This window comes from Seriola dumerili, unplaced genomic scaffold (assembly GCF_002260705.1).
Source record: "Seriola dumerili isolate Sdu_G_001 unplaced genomic scaffold, Sdu_1.0 BDQW01000565.1, whole genome shotgun sequence".
Taxonomy (NCBI): Eukaryota; Metazoa; Chordata; class Actinopteri; order Carangiformes; family Carangidae; genus Seriola; species Seriola dumerili.
In genome coordinates, this window is record NW_019174820.1 from 1,486,704 (window position 1) to 1,502,232 (window position 15,529).

Genomic DNA, 15,529 nt, shown 5'->3' on the forward strand with positions numbered 1-15,529 from the left:
CGACACCTGGTTGCTCAGTTTGGAGTCGGGGGCCGAGGGGGCGGCGCCCGTCGAGGTCCGGCCCGGCTTACAGGATGAGGCGGGGCCCGACACGGTGCCGCCGGCGGCTGCCATGCGGGACAGCAGCTCCTCCGTCAGGCCGTGTTTGGCTAAAGGGGCGGGGTCCACGCCGCGGCGAGTGAACCTGTCGGCCAAAGAGGCGAAGCAGCGCAGAGCACCATCTGACACCTGGAGGACAGGGACCAGTCGGTTAGATGGAGAGACCGGCTGCTGAAAGACAAACTGTTTCTGTCCCACATGTCAGGGCTGAGAATGAAAATACAACCAGATGTTGTGATATTGACGTGTTCGTGTTTCGACACCTCGGCGCCACAACATCTTCCTCTGACGTAGTTACCTGGTGGTCTTCGTGTTTGAGGAGGCTGGACAGAGACTCGACGCAGGTCTCCAGAGACGAGTCCTGGGGCTCCATTTTGCTGCAGAGTCGGGACACCACGGCCATGGCTGAGTGCAGAGTGTCTTTGTGGACGAGGTGGCCGCTGTCTCTGATGAAACTCAGCACGCAGTTCAGACCGCCGGCCTCGAACACGGCGCCAGACTCCCTGGTACAGATCAGCTCCAGCACCTGGAGAGACGTTAAAACACTCAAGCCTGAAGATCAACAGATTCATGTTCTGTGTCTGAGTTTCCAATGGATTCTAGTTAAAAAGCTTTTTCTCTGGGGAGGTTTAAAAAACAGAGTTCATCCCTGCGAGGAGATGAGTTCATGGCATTCAGGAGTAATCCACAACTTAATATCTCAATCAGTGTTTGATTTCCTTCCTTCCAGGTGGTTTCACTTCATTTTACTTTACAATAAAAAGCCTTGTGGTCGTCTCCCTCCGCCACTCAGACTAGTTCCAGGTCACATCCCTGTTTATCCTGGGTCATAGAAAAAATGTTACTTAAAAGTGTTTTGGGAGGTAGCTGTGACCTTGACCTTTGACCCTATGTTTTTATGTTATTACTGTATGTACAGCACTTTGTATCAGCTTTGGCTGTATCTAAAGTGCTCTATAAATAAAGTTGAGTTGACCACAAAAATGTAATCAGCTCATTCTTGAGTTCTAGTGAATGTTTGTGCCAAATATGAAGAAGTTCCATCAAGGCGTCACTGAGACATCGTGTCCACGAGGATGAGACGGACGACCTGAAACCAACACGGCTGCTGCTCTGACTGTCGCCGGGCGGAGGAATAACTCCCGTCTGCTCCTTTAACCAGAGAGATGAGATCAGTTCTTTCCTGCTGCACTGATGAAACTTACTGAAAGAATTCAACACTGATAATCTAATAATCGCTCAGGTCATTTACAGTGTGACACACTTTCACCTTTTCTCTGTTTTATATCTGAAACTGAATCTCTTTGGGGGTTTTGGACACAACAAGATATTTAAAGCCGTGATTTTTCATCCTGACATTTATGGACTAAAAGAAGAATCCATTCGTCATAGAAATCTAATCTCTTGGACGAGGCAGATATAAACACTGGGAACAGACACAAAGTTAAAACTTGACCCTCGGATAGAAAGATCCAATATCTGCTGTTTGGATTAAACCTGGAGAAGTTAAATCAACATGAGACCAAACTGCACCTGACAACACAAAAATAGATGAAGCCTCTTCCTGCCTCTATCACAGAGCAGATCAGAGACTAACTGAGGCCTGAAGACAGAAGCCAACTGTCCTGTGATGTGTATTAATAAACGCCTGACAGCACATGGTTGTGTTTGTGGAGCAGAGCCACGCCACGGGCGACGGGGGAGCAGGCTGAGCCAAGATCAGCCGCCATCATCACGTCTCATCCTCAGTTAACCTGCTGCGACGCACACCCATGACATCACTCAGTCAACCTGGACCCACGTCAGCGCTGCCACGAACCACCATGTCATAACGATTCATCTAAACGATTCATTTCCCTCCAGAAACTCTAAATGATAATCGATCAATAAGTCCAGATTCAGACCGTGTTCTGTCTGTCGCTCTGACATCACAGCAGCTCTTTCACAACAATCAGCTGATCGGAGTGTGTGTGTGTGTGTGTGTGTGTGTGTGTGCACTTGTTGAAATCATGGTCATATGTGATTCTATAGGTCGCTGCGTTCACACTGAAGCAGGCAGACGTCCGCTGAGACACAGTCGTGACGTTAGAGGAGAATATCAACGCCTCCTGCTGGTTCTGCTCCTCTGATTACCTTGACGCACTGCTCGGCCAGGTCTCTGCTGGTCCTGTTGTTGAGCTCCACCACCACCAGCCGGTTACACAGCGCCTTGATGGCTCCGTCCACTCCCACGATCCTCCGGGTGCACTCCGCCGACACGTCCAGGTAGTAGGTGATGGCCCGGGCCGTCACCTCCAGCACGTTGTCTGGAGCGCTCTCGTCCAGGAAGATCTTACAGAGCGCCGGGAGGAACGTCCGAGGAGGGCAGCTGGAATGAGCAGAGAGACGGTCAGTGACCTCTGACCTCTGGACTACACCAAACATTCGTCAGGAAAGAGGTAAAAACTCACGTCTCAAAGCAGCGGTCGACGTTGTCCGACATGAGCAGCAGCATGCAGAGCTGCTCCAGAGCGATGAGCTGCATGTCCCGCTCATCGCCCTGACCCATCTGCAGCCACTCCAGCAGCGTGTCTGGGTCCACGTCCGCCATGATGGTTAGCCTGGAGTCACAAACCCAGTTTAACAAACACGTGGAGTTCACAGAGATTAGTTTAAGACCACAGAGCAGAGTGTGAGCACGTGACAATCCGACACTCAGAGCTCCACTGTTTTAAACACTCATCATTCCAGCTGTAGCCGTCCAGTTTAGACGTCATGATCTCAGGAATTAAAGCAGCATGAAGGTAAATTCAGGCTCAGTGACACAGAGTTACATTAGTATGTTTATTTTCCTGTGTTTTAAGATGATGAAATGAACATTTGGTTCATTTCTAATGTGTTTGCTGGTTTCACTTCGTTTCACTTCCAAAATAGAAAAATATGGAATTTTCCCCAAACAGTGAAAAGTCTCCTAAAGATTCCTGATGAAGGATTTTATATGAATCATCTCAAACACAGGAAGTAAACACTCACCTGGAGTTGTTTCACCACACACACAGACACACACACACACACACACAATTACCTGGCTCACCGTTGGCTACCCGGTCTGGCTCAGCGCCCAATCACTGCTCACAGTTCTGTTGCTGTTTGGGACTCATCCAACCAACCGGACGGAGGGAGAGAGGAAACACGGACAAGGGAGAAGTCGCTCGCGCTCACAGGGGATTCTGGGACATGTAGTCTCTTCACCTGCAAACAGGAGAACAACAAACAAAATGATGAGTTAATCGTTGTTTATGTAGGGTAGAGGATAATTCCTGGATGATAACAGCTTGTGCTCATTCCTCACAGGGCAGTGGTTAATTTCTGGACAAATGCACTTTATACTTGTTTGTGCAGGGTAGAGGATAATTCCTGGACGAATTAACTTGTTTATATAAATCACCAGATAATTCCTGCGTGACTGCAACAGTTTATGCAGGACATCTTATTTATAACAGGCAGTGGATAATTTCTCGACAACTCAAGCCTTTGATTGTTTGTATAGGGCAGGGGGCAGTGGATAATTCCTGGGTAACTTTGCTTGTTTATACAGGGCAGTCAATAATTCCCTGGCAGCTGCAGTAGTTTCTACTGGGCAATGGATAATTCCTGGATGACTCTGCTTGCTCTGGTTTATGCAGGGTAGAGTGTAATTCCTGGATGACTTCACCACTCACAGTATTTGTTTGTCTCTACAGGTTTATTATAACTCATGTTAATTTAAGCAGGGTGGAGGATAATTCCTGGACCCTCTAGCACATGTGTGTCACTGTGACGTTCTGGTAAAACATAACACTCACAAATAAATCTATTATTATATTATTACATCTGAAGATAGAGTCACGTGCTGTACTACTTTAAAAAAATAAAATCACACAGTAAAACACACACACAGCAGTAAAAGAGACGGAGCACGTGTGTGTGTGTGTGTGTGTGTGTCTACGACTTGTACAGAGGAAGTTCAGGATCTAACGAGCTGATTAGACTGAACTCCGACGTGGTTCCTTTCCCAACAACAGAGCAACGACACATCCACAGAAAAAAGTCGTGGACAGAAAGCAGCCTTATGCAAATCTGACGCAGCTCTGTATGAAAAGAATCTGCTGTCTGAGAAAACCCCAAAGAAAACTGAATAAACTGCTGTTAGTGGAGGAGGGAGGGGCGCTCTGTCAGATGAAGGACAAGGAAAAGATGCATTCTCCATTAATCCGTTGATTTATTTTCCCCAATTAATTGACCAGTGTTTAGTTTATTAAATGTAAGACAACAGTGAAAAATGGCAATCACAATTTCCAAAATCAAAAGGTGACGTCTCGACTCACCAGTCACCAACTATTTTGATTTATAAATTAATTCAGTTAAAGTCTTTTTTTTTTTAATAAAGGAAATGCCAAAAAATGAGCACGTGTAACTCCCCCCAGAGGGATCATTAGCTGCTTGTCACAGTAAACTCAAAACAATTAAGAAATTTTGTCGGTGATTCAGGAAATCTGAAGGATTTTTACACTTTCCAGCTGAAATATTATAAAGTCAAATATAACAAGCAGCTTCTGAACGACTGTAGAAACTGACACTTCCTCACATTTCCCTCTGTACAGAACAGTGTTGGATAACCATGTAAATTACAGATATACGCCAGAGGCAGTGGATAATTCCTGGGTAACTGTAGTTTGTTTACAGGGGGCAGTGGATAATTCCTGAGTAACTGTAGTTTATTTACAGGGGGCAGTGGATAATTCCTGGGTAACTGTAGTTTGTTTACAGGGGGCAGTGGATAATTCCTGGGTAACTGAAGTTTGTTTATAGGAGGAGCTCATTTTACAGCCTCAGAGAAATCAGCGGGAAAACACAGGAGCCATGAAGACGACCTGCGTGACAGTATAAATAAAGGTTCACAGGTTTAAAGTCGGGGCAGCCCAGTATCTCTGGATCGCAGCAGCTGCTGTGTCCGGTTGCGTAGCACTGCAGCAGGGCATGCTGGGAGTCTGCCGGGTCCAGGCTAAGTTGATTAGGGCCTAATTTGAAGCCTGTCTGTCTGACTGTCTGACCGTCTGTCTGCTTGGATATAAACAGGCTGTGCTGAGACAGATCCTCTTATCAACAGATTAATCATCACAACTTGCCAGAGAGCGTTCTGACCCCCCCCCCCCCAGGCGCCCGGGACGACCACAGCAGGACTGAGTGAAGCCGACCAGTCACAGGGTTTGGCTTTCACTCCTTTAACCCCTCACGGTGTCCTGTGTCCACTTTCTAAGTCCAGATTGAGGTCAGTGATCAGCAGCAGCAAACACACACACACACACACACACACACACACACACACACACACACACACACACCATCTTTCCTTCTTTGTCAGGACTGAAGCTCAGCCTTTTAAAGTCTGTCCAGGCTCTGACAGTCTTGTTTGTAACCAACACAACAACGGCCGTTTGACATTTACCAACACAGAGCGATTTAATCACAATCGAAACCTGCAGAGACTCGATCCAGACTGAGGGAAACCAGGTCGAGTTCATCTGCAGGAGCAGAGTCTACACCTGGGATCAGATGATGGGATTACCTTCAGCAGGGACACGGGGGCTGAGTATCAAACACGTCTACATGAAGCGGCTGAACCACATCTGACTGTAGTGAACTGTCAGTTTATCTGATCTGCGGTTTGATCTGTTCAATGCTGCGTTTTCTTCAGGCAAAGTTCCTCTGCAGCAGTTTGAGTTCGGTCAACACTCAACTGTGACGCATTCAGAGCTGCAAACATTAGACTAATGATCAAAATAGTTGCGGATTAATTAGATGGTGATCGACTGATCTCCAGATGCATCGTGGGAAAACACACGTCTTTTATTTTTAAAAAGCACTGTGCTTCAAAACAAACACCCTTCTCCACCAACTGAGACAGGAAGTGTCAGTCCAGACTTTTCCCTCCTGACACAGATTATATTCCAATTTACATCTGGGGATTCTGATATTTCAGATTATAGATTATCTGTATTTTATTATGAGGGACGATGAGGTCAGACACAGACCAGTCACCTGCCATGACCACGTTAACGTAATGCTCATTCATCAGCTGACAGAAATTTATTCAGCAACTTTATTATTATCATCATCATTAATGATATCGGCTGGTTCCAGCTGATGCGACTGTTGCTTGGCGACGACGAGACGTTTGAAGACAACATCTCAGAGAGACAAAACAATTAAAACAAGAAAATAATAAACATATGAATTGATAATTGTAATAACAGTTGCAGCCCTGAAGTGACTGCAGAAACACTGACAGAGACACCTGGCTGATACCTGATCAATAAAGTCATACTGAAATCGATTGGAGAATCCCTGCTACACACCACAGACTGAAGCCTTTACTCCATGAGAAGCACACGCACCAACGAGACCGACGGTAACGTCACAATTAACCGGGGCTACAGTTTATGATTATCTGTATTATCGAGAAAATCGCTAATTATTATTATTTTCTATTTATCAATTAATCATTTGGACCATTGTGAAAAATTCTTAAAACCTAAGGCAACATCTTAAGATTTTTTTCACTAGCCAACAGTCAACTTACAGTACAACTTTATAACAAAGAAAAAATCCTCACACCTTGTAGTTACAGTATATTTGGCATTTCTACTTAAAAATAAGGTAAAATAATTCATCTATCATCAAACTACATGAGACTCTCTGTTGATCGACTAATCGATCAATCGTCTCAGCTCTACGGTGAAGAATTTACTCTCTGGAGTGAAATTTGTTGTTAAATCGTTTATCGGCCGTTGACAGAAAACAAGCTGATGACTGGGTCCAGCTGGAGGATTTTATGACAAACAGATGTGATAAACATTAACTGGCTTCAACTCCTGAAATGTGACAGTTTAATCCTGTGAAGCATTTTGTTACTTTTGGCATCAAACAACCATCATTTTTATCAGTTAATCATCTGGTCTATAAACACCTTTTTAATTTCCCACAGGCGTCTTCAAAACGTCTTGTTGTGTCCGACCATCAACTTCCTACATCTGAGAAGCTGGAAGCAAAAATAACTGAAACAATGAAATGATTAGCAAAATAGATGAAGATCTTTCTTTTTATTTAGGAATTGAAATATGTTGTTTTCTGGAAAACCTACTGAAAACAACATATTCTTGTTAATAAACTGATGGTTAATGGGATAATGTAACAACATTCAATCATCCACTTAAATAAACATTTATCAACTTATCTCAACAAGTTTCTCTTTTTCTGAGTCAGATCATGATTCATTATGTTCCTCTGGATTTCTGGGCTGTTGTTTAGACTAAATTCAATTTATGGACATTTGCTACAATTAGAGGCTAAGTAATAACTTGGTAAAGTTATCTGGTAAACTGGAGATAACGCCAACATTGATTAAAAGTTCTTTATGTCCTCAGATACAAATGAAATCTCCAACTGCTGAGGAAAACAGTGTGATATGATAGAAAGCTCCAGAACAGCTGCTGAGAGAAGCTTCTGGTGTTAACATTAATCATCCGGTGACATTAAAAACAAGCAGCAGCCACTGTGTAAACTCTGAAATCAAGACTTGAGGTGGCCGTGATTATTTTCCATATTCTTCTGCCCAGCTGGAACAAACCTCCTTTGTTTGTGACTCCAAACTTACACAATGTGAGAAACTCGGCCACAGACACACTGGTTATGAGTAAACACCTGACAAAGCTGGCAGTGTGACCCCGCGTTTCCTCATCTGGCCGAGGCACAACGTTAAGGAGCCTAATTATTTCATCAGACACACATCAACATAAGAGGATACAGCAGGCTACGTTGCTGGCGACGTTAAGCCCCGCAGCGAGCCGTCCAGCCCGGACCACAGGGCTTTATGGCCGAGTTACACTCACTCACTGCCAGCCTCCGAGCATTAGCCGTTAGCTGGTGAACAACTGCGCTGTTGTCAGGCGGTAAAACAAAGTGTAACTGCCGGAAAATCTCCCAAACATACAACTAGGAACCCGGCAACCCCAGACAAAGTTATACGTTTGTTTGTCGTTCAGCACAGAAATAAATTACAAGCCACGAAACCCGCAGAGCTGGCTCCGGTTAGCCGGTTAGCACCACGCTAGCTAACCCAAACGCGAGCTGAAATAATTTTTCAATAAAACCAAAGCTACTGCCGATTTAAAACACTCGCTGTTGAGGCGTTTCACCCAAACACACGACGGTTACCGCGGTTCATGTGTTTTAAATATGTCGTTAATGTCCACTTAGTGAGCTAACTACATCCGAGGCCTCGGACTCCAGACGCAAGCCGCGGGGCTCGAGTTCCGGGAGAGCTGAGAGGCCGCAGCCCAGCCGCGGACACCCACCACTGGAGACACCGGCCCAGGCTCCGGGTTTACCTACAAGACGAACCACTCACCGTTTTTTCTTTTCGGCACAGAGACGATCGGCGGCAGCACGAAATGTGATCTTCTGGGTCCAATTGGAGGTCTAGGAGCTGTTATTATCGCCGATGTCGGGGGTTAAATCAAGGCGTTCCCATTTCTTTTAAACGGGTATAGAGATGTCGGAGCGGCCGGTGAGGAGGCGATATACGGAGCGGACTGAAATGGAGAGCCGAGCCGACCGAAGCTGCCGCGTTCAGAGGCTAAAAGTGAGCTCGGAAATAAGAAACACCTCAACGGTCAAAGCCACAAGAAAGGAGAAGTAGTCCAAGTCCCTGCTCATTTACGTTGAAGGAGAAATGAGGACTGACTTTTAAAACGAGGGAATAGGTTCAGTGGTGGCAAGAAAAAATCAAAACATCTTTCAGACACTGAGACAAATTCACTGGAGTAAGATGGTGTCGCTTACAGCTCATAGAAAAGCATCCAGTTGATTTACGCTGCGGGACACTCTTTTCATTTTACTGTCTCTTACTATTATTATATTAAACAAAAAACTATAAATTCAGTAGTGTAAGATACAATACATATGCTGCTGTAATGTCATGTAACATTATAAATAGTTTTAAGAGTACAAAGCCAAAATAAAAAGTAAAAAATAATTTGAATTTAGAATATTTTATTAATTTTTCAACACTAAAAAAACTATGTGAATTTGTTTGGTTTATACAGACTCACACTTCCTGTATCTAATATTAGCTAAAGTATCAAATAAAAGCTTTTCAATATGAACATTGTCAGGTTTGGAGTCGGTTGTTGTGGTAGATGTGATCATGAAAGACAAGTTATGAAAGAAGAATTTATTATTTATACTTTAAGAAATATAATTGTGTATCATTGAAATGATTTATTTGTGATTTCAACATTAAGACAACAAAGAACATGGTACATGATCGTGTTTTATTTACACAGTCAGAGTTAATGGGTAGAATTTAATGTCCATACTCAGAACTTTAACAATAACATTAGTGACAGCTTGAGAAAAATGATTCAGCAGTTATTTGCTGAAGGAAGTTTGGTGATATTTACAGAATAAACTGTAGCCAGTAATGAGACAGATGATTTCTGCTTAGTAAGGTCATTGGTTTTTTTTGTTATTAAATAACAAACGTTGGTTCTTCAGGGAATGATCTATATTTTGGGTGCATTTTATTAGGGTGTTTTGTATACACTGGTGAGAACAACAACAAAAAAAAAAAAAAATGGTTTAATCATGTTTCTTCTTGATGACCATGGAGTTTCTGACAGCACTTGAAGGCAGCATCTGGAGCAGTTTCTCTGTTCAGATAAAGTTTCCAAAGTGTTTCACAACCTCTACAAACACAGAAACCAAACAACATGAACAGAGTCAGGTGTGAAATGTGTGTTTTAAAGTCTGCACAGTTTTCTTGGAAAAAATTCTCACCGTGTTTCAATTTTAAAAGCTACTTTACATATTTCTTAAATCTTGTGTGTCACTGAGCTGCTTCACTATGTACTGACATTTTGTCTCAACACTTCCAGCTGAAAACTCATGTTTGGCCTTGTGTTTGATTAGAAGGTTTAATTTGATTTAATTTAATTTTTAAATTACAAATTCAAAAAATCTGTTTTATTGATTTTAGTTTTAGTTTTTCTCCATTTTTATTTCTTGTGTGCATTTTTCTCCAGCTGTTTTTCTGTTCACATTTGAACTGTTAGTTTTAGCTAATCAGTCTCACGCATTAAATTGTTGCTTTATTATTGCTGTGTGAAACTGTAAACCACTCAACAATAATGTAACTTAGACTAAAGTTAATGCTGATTGGATTTTCACTGATCACTCAAGTTAGAGTCTGATAATTGATTGTCACATTGTTCAGAAATGAATAAAAACCAATGGAAGTGTAATGGTGGAAAAAAACACATGAACATCTAAAGAACTTTGTCTGTTTTAAATCTTCTCTCCTCTTTAGTTTCATCACATTTTCACTCCACTACATTTACCTGACATATTCAAACCTTAAATTCCTGATTGCATAAACCTCTGAAACACAATAGATTTCATAAGAAATTGTAAAGTAATTTTATTTTGAGAATTTTTTTAAACAATTAAAAGTGAAAAAGTGCAGCCGAGTGCGTTGATTTTTTTTTTAACCCAAACTCAAGACCTGCCTCTGTAGTTTGGCTTTTAATTGAATGTCATTTTGTTGTTTGTCGGTTTATTTGCGCTGTTGTACTGGTATGTCCTTTTATTCTGTTTATTTTCTGGATTGTTTTCCTTTTAATGCCCAACTTTACTTCTGGTTTTACTCACTTAAACACTTTCTCCCTTATTTTTAGTATTTTATTGTGTTATCTTTATTTTATCTCCAGATTGTTTTTTATTGTTTTTATTCTGTAAACCTCTTTGTGTTCCATTGTTTGTATGAAATTTGAAACACAAAGAAAGTCAGATTGATTCATAAAAATTCAGTTGTTTGATTTCTGTGTATCTTGATCTTAAATGGTCATTTTAATAATCTGCCTTTCAATAACTCGCTCTGTGTAACTTTGAGTGATAAAAGAGAGAACGCGTTCTCCGTCTGGACATTAAAGACAAATATAAACTGATGAACTGACCCACGTTAAAGACGGATCAAGAAAAACTGGAGCCTGAATTAGAAGAAAAACATGTTTTATTCACTCGCCGCTGTTAGAAAACCACGTTAACTCATTCACTCAGTTCACACCTGTACTGACGGCCAGGTGAGCTCACACACTCCTGCAACTGGTGTGTGTGTGTGTGTGTGTGTGTGTGTGTGTGTGTGTGTGTGTGTGTGTGTGTAGCAGAGAGAAGCTGCTGAAGCTGGAAGACTGAAGCTCACCTGGTTAATGTTATTATTGCAGGTAAATCTGAGGCGTGTTAAATGTCGATGTTTAAACTCTTTTAAATGAATATTCACATTTAGACAATAAAAGTCCTTTATAACTAAACTTACATTATTTAAACCAACTGCAGAAAACACGAGCAGTCTGATTTTACCATGTTGTAGTGTTGTTAAGCTAAAGTGCTATTGAAAGCTAAACTGTCCCTTACAGGCTACCATACGACTATCTCATGATTTGTCGTCTTACTAGAAAAATAAAATCATCTCTTCCTTCCAGCTCTTCTGTTACTGACATTCATTTAGGGGTCAAACACGATGAGTCAAGTGTGACCTTTGACCCCTGACCTCCTTTTGATATCGGTGACACAGGAAAAGAAGCTTATTCTATTCCCAACATCAGATTGTACATCCAAATGACAGATATTTCAAAATAAAAGTCTGGAGTGGCTGAATGTTCCCTCTCATTGACACACCTGATCACACAGCTCGGACAGGTGGACTGCTGCCGTTTGTTTCATTGTAGTTGTGGCACCAGGTGGGTGGAGTTTAGAGAGAGTAGAAATTGACCAGCCTCGCTGTCACCCACCCACCTGGCACCACCTGGTTGGTAAAATAAACACACACACCCACTTCAAGGGGAGTTCAGAGTTGAGTAACTCAAAACTGCAGAAATGTGTCGGGTCTGAACCGGTTCGTACATGAGACACCGGCAGCGGTCCAGAGGTCTGGAATCAGCCTGACGACACTACAAGGTCCAATTAATTAAAGTTTATAATTCTCTTTTTCTCTTAACTAAAACTTTTTCCAACTTTAATCTCAACATTTCACCTTTTCACAAAGTTACTTCCCCCCTGTGGCTCTAATTCACTTCCACACTAGTCTTGAGTTTATCATTCAGTTTTATATTAAAGCTCCTCCAGTGTAAAGGTCTCTGTCCATGTGTAGTGTGATTATAGATCAGCTCTAGCTTCTATATTAATACTGTGAAAGTATCAAAGCCTCAGTCCACAGAGAAATGCACACAGCCTGTATTCAGAAACTGAGCCTTAAAACCAGCCGTCAGGACTTCTGGAACTTTGTGATGTCACAACAAAGCAGTCACCAAGCCCCGCCCACCTGGACCCACCATCCAAACCTTGCAGGATTTAGTTTCTCTGAGTGTTTTACCTGAAATCTGCTATATTTTTATTGGATCACTCAGAAAACAGTCAGCCAATCAGAAGAGAGGCTCAGAGACTCCTGTCTTCTGATTGGCTCACAGACCTGCTGTTACTAGTGTTCCAGAGAGAAGCCTGAGAGAGGAGATGTAAAACTACACTGAGATGGTTTTTATATCTTCTGATGGATCAACACTTCAAATAAAACACAGAAGAAGAAAATATGGAGCTTTAAACTTTGTCATGTATCATGTTTCCAAAACACGACACATCCACTTCTGGAAAAATAAAACTCAAGTTCATCTTTCAAACATTCAAACTTCCCTGTTTAGTAAAACAAACGCCACGTTCCTTCCTGTTTGTTAAAATCATTGATCTGGTCTCAGTGTGACGGAGCTGAAAACTTTGATCTGTCAGTGAGTTGAGCTGATAAATCGAAGTTCTTCACATTCTCTGGATTCTCAGAAGAACTAGAACAGAATAACACGTTAAAATAAAACATAAAAAATAGGTGATAAGATCATTAAAACTGATGATTTTCATCCTAAAAAAACGAAACTCGTCATCGTCATCTCCTGTGGAAGAACTTACGATTTAAGATTTACAGCTTTCTGAACTGATCAGGATCAGGATCAGGATCAGGATCAGGATCAGGTTCCTCATACTCGTCATGTCTGATATGAAATAAGACCTAAAGTTAAAACAGTTTCCTATTACCTGCTGCAGGTAAACATCCTTCCTTACACTGAGCAACAGAAGAACTGATGATGTAAAAACTGAAGCAGAGTTTTCTGGTTCCAGCTTCTCTAACGTGACGTGGTCTGGTTTCCTGTCTTCACGTTAACTGAACTCTCTGGTCTCTGGACTGTTGTTCAGACACAGGCAGACTCTGAACTGATGATTTTAATTGTAAGCTGTGGCCCCTGAACGCAACATTTATCCTCTGTCTGAACAACAGCTGAGTCACACAGAAATTCAGTCTGTAAATCCTGTCAGACTGGAGAAGCTGAAGCTGCAGAACATCACGTTGTATATCTGATCAATAACTTTGATGGATTAATCAGTTGTTATAATTGTTATTGATTAAGCTGAAGGTTCGTTCTTGACGTCAGAAACAGCAGCGTTTCAGATTCAGAAAAAATTCTTTTGCCAAAAGATGAACCAACTGTTTCAGGTGGAGGATGAAGCTGCGTTCAAGGACACGCAGACGTGATATGTGAAATCATTACGCCTCAATGATATGATGTGTGATTTAGTGACGTGCAGCGTGGAGTGTTTGGAAGTTTATGATCGTCGCCCTGAACAACAGAAGATCCTCTTCTCTTTAGTGAAAGAGGAAATGATGTCATAACAGTTGTTTTTCCTGCAGGTTAGCGATACGCCCAATTGACTTCATGCAGTAGCATTTGTCCCGGGGGACAGTGAACGCAGCACGGGCTCCAGGAGATCGACCTCGGTGCTGCTGATCTGCGGTCGGCTCATCTCACAGGAAGTTGGTTTTGAGTGTGATGCTGGGGGAGGACTTGGCGGCGCTGCGGGTGGCAGGGTTAGCGCCACTAGCTTTAGCATTCAGGCTCTCCTGGTTTCCCTTGACGGCGGCTTCCAGACGAGACTTGAGGTGAGGAGACGACGCAATGAGAGACCTGGGGGGGGGGTATTCAGGTCATAGTGTATTCATACTTGAAGTCACACACACACACACACACACACACACACACACACACACACACACACACAGACACAAACACAAACACAAACACAAACACACACACACACACACACACACAAACACAAACACACACACACACACACACACACTCTACCCAGAGGCAGATTAGTGTGTGATGTGTACCTGAAGACGGCCGAGTGCTGGGGGCCGAGACGCATCAGGTCCTTGAGCGCCGCCTCATGGAGAGACCGGGACGCTGCAGGGGCCGAGCCGAGGGCGTTTTCATCCAGGAGGAAGGAGATGAGCAGAGGAAGCAAGATGGCTGCCAGCTGAGGGCCTGAGGTCCCACACAGAGACAGACGTTTGTTATTTACATCTCTTTTCTTTATTTCCCACTGTGAGTCACAGGCGCTGGGACCATTAAAGTGACCTGTGACTGTGTTCTACTGCGTTCTACTGCGTTCTGCTCCTGACTCTACTCACGCTGGGACTCGTCAGCAGCCTGGACCAGAGCCTCCAGGGCTCGGACCCCCTCCAGGACTCCCAGCAGCTCCTCTGGACTCTGAGGTCGACTCCTCTCTGCCCTCTGAGGAGGAGTCACATGAGACCATGAACACATCGTCTAATCAATACAATTGTCCTTAAACACTCAGAGTTCAGGTCAGTCCTGTGTGGTGCGCCTGCCAGTTCTGGTTCAGTACCTGGAGGAATCGAACCAGCGGCGGGCCGAGGGCCTGGATGTACGGGACGGCTACGGCGGGCTGAGCCTGAAACACCGACGTCATCAGCTGATAACAGCGACTCACAACCTGCAGGAGGAAAGAGATTTACTGTCGTTCCTCCCGAGTTCACAACTGAAAACTCCCACAGAGGTCTATCATTTCATTTCCTCATGCTGGGCCTCCTGGTGAAGGTGGGCCTCCTGGTGAAGGTGGGCCTCCTGGTGAAGGCGGGCCTCCTGGTGAAGGCGGGCCTCCTGGGGAAGGTGGGTATTGTTGCTGACCATGTTCTCCCGTTCATGCTGCTTCCAGTGTCAGTGTGGTGTTCCTAATAAAGTGCTCACACTCATTCTCTCTCTGTGTGATACTGACCATCGAGTCTTTGGCGTCCATACTGGTGGTGAAGCGCTGCACACAGAGCGCGTGCAGAGGCTCTAGCGTACAGACGTCAGGACCAGCAGACAGCAGGAAGACGGTCAGAGCTGTGAGGAGGCTGATCTGGTCCACAACACAGCCAGAGTCCCCTGGAAACACACACACAAACACACACCATTTACCAATAACAAATGAATGATTGCAGTGTGTGTGTGTGCGTGTGTGTGTG

At 43.4% G+C, this 15,529-nt stretch overlaps 2 protein-coding genes across 6 annotated transcripts in view; both read right to left on the bottom strand.

The window, feature by feature from the left end:
- hectd1 (HECT domain E3 ubiquitin protein ligase 1) overlaps positions 1-8,728 on the bottom strand; it is a 46,146-nt gene extending 37,418 nt beyond the window's left edge. For 4 of the 5 annotated variants that reach the window (XM_022764738.1, XM_022764740.1, XM_022764741.1 and 1 more), the window contains exons 1-6: positions 8,528-8,728; positions 3,164-3,330; positions 2,550-2,699; positions 2,233-2,467; positions 398-625; positions 1-228 (exon numbers count right to left, since the gene is read on the bottom strand). The exon at positions 1-228 is cut by the window's left edge and continues 54 nt beyond it. In XM_022764738.1, coding sequence (XP_022620459.1) covers positions 1-228; positions 398-625; positions 2,233-2,467; positions 2,550-2,689 — 831 coding nt within the window. In that variant the 5' untranslated portion in view covers positions 2,690-2,699; positions 3,164-3,330; positions 8,528-8,728. The remainder of the gene's footprint in view (positions 229-397; positions 626-2,232; positions 2,468-2,549; positions 2,700-3,163; positions 3,331-8,527) is intronic. The other variant, XM_022764737.1, reaches the window with a different exon arrangement.
- A 3,993-nt stretch (positions 8,729-12,721) lies between these two features.
- Positions 12,722-15,529, bottom strand: part of heatr5a (HEAT repeat containing 5A) — a 29,949-nt gene continuing 27,141 nt past the window's right edge. The window contains 5 exon segments of the mRNA XM_022764697.1: positions 12,722-14,180; positions 14,390-14,543; positions 14,690-14,792; positions 14,908-15,015; positions 15,298-15,449. Of these exon segments, the coding sequence (XP_022620418.1) occupies positions 14,021-14,180; positions 14,390-14,543; positions 14,690-14,792; positions 14,908-15,015; positions 15,298-15,449 (677 nt within the window). The 3' untranslated portion in view covers positions 12,722-14,020.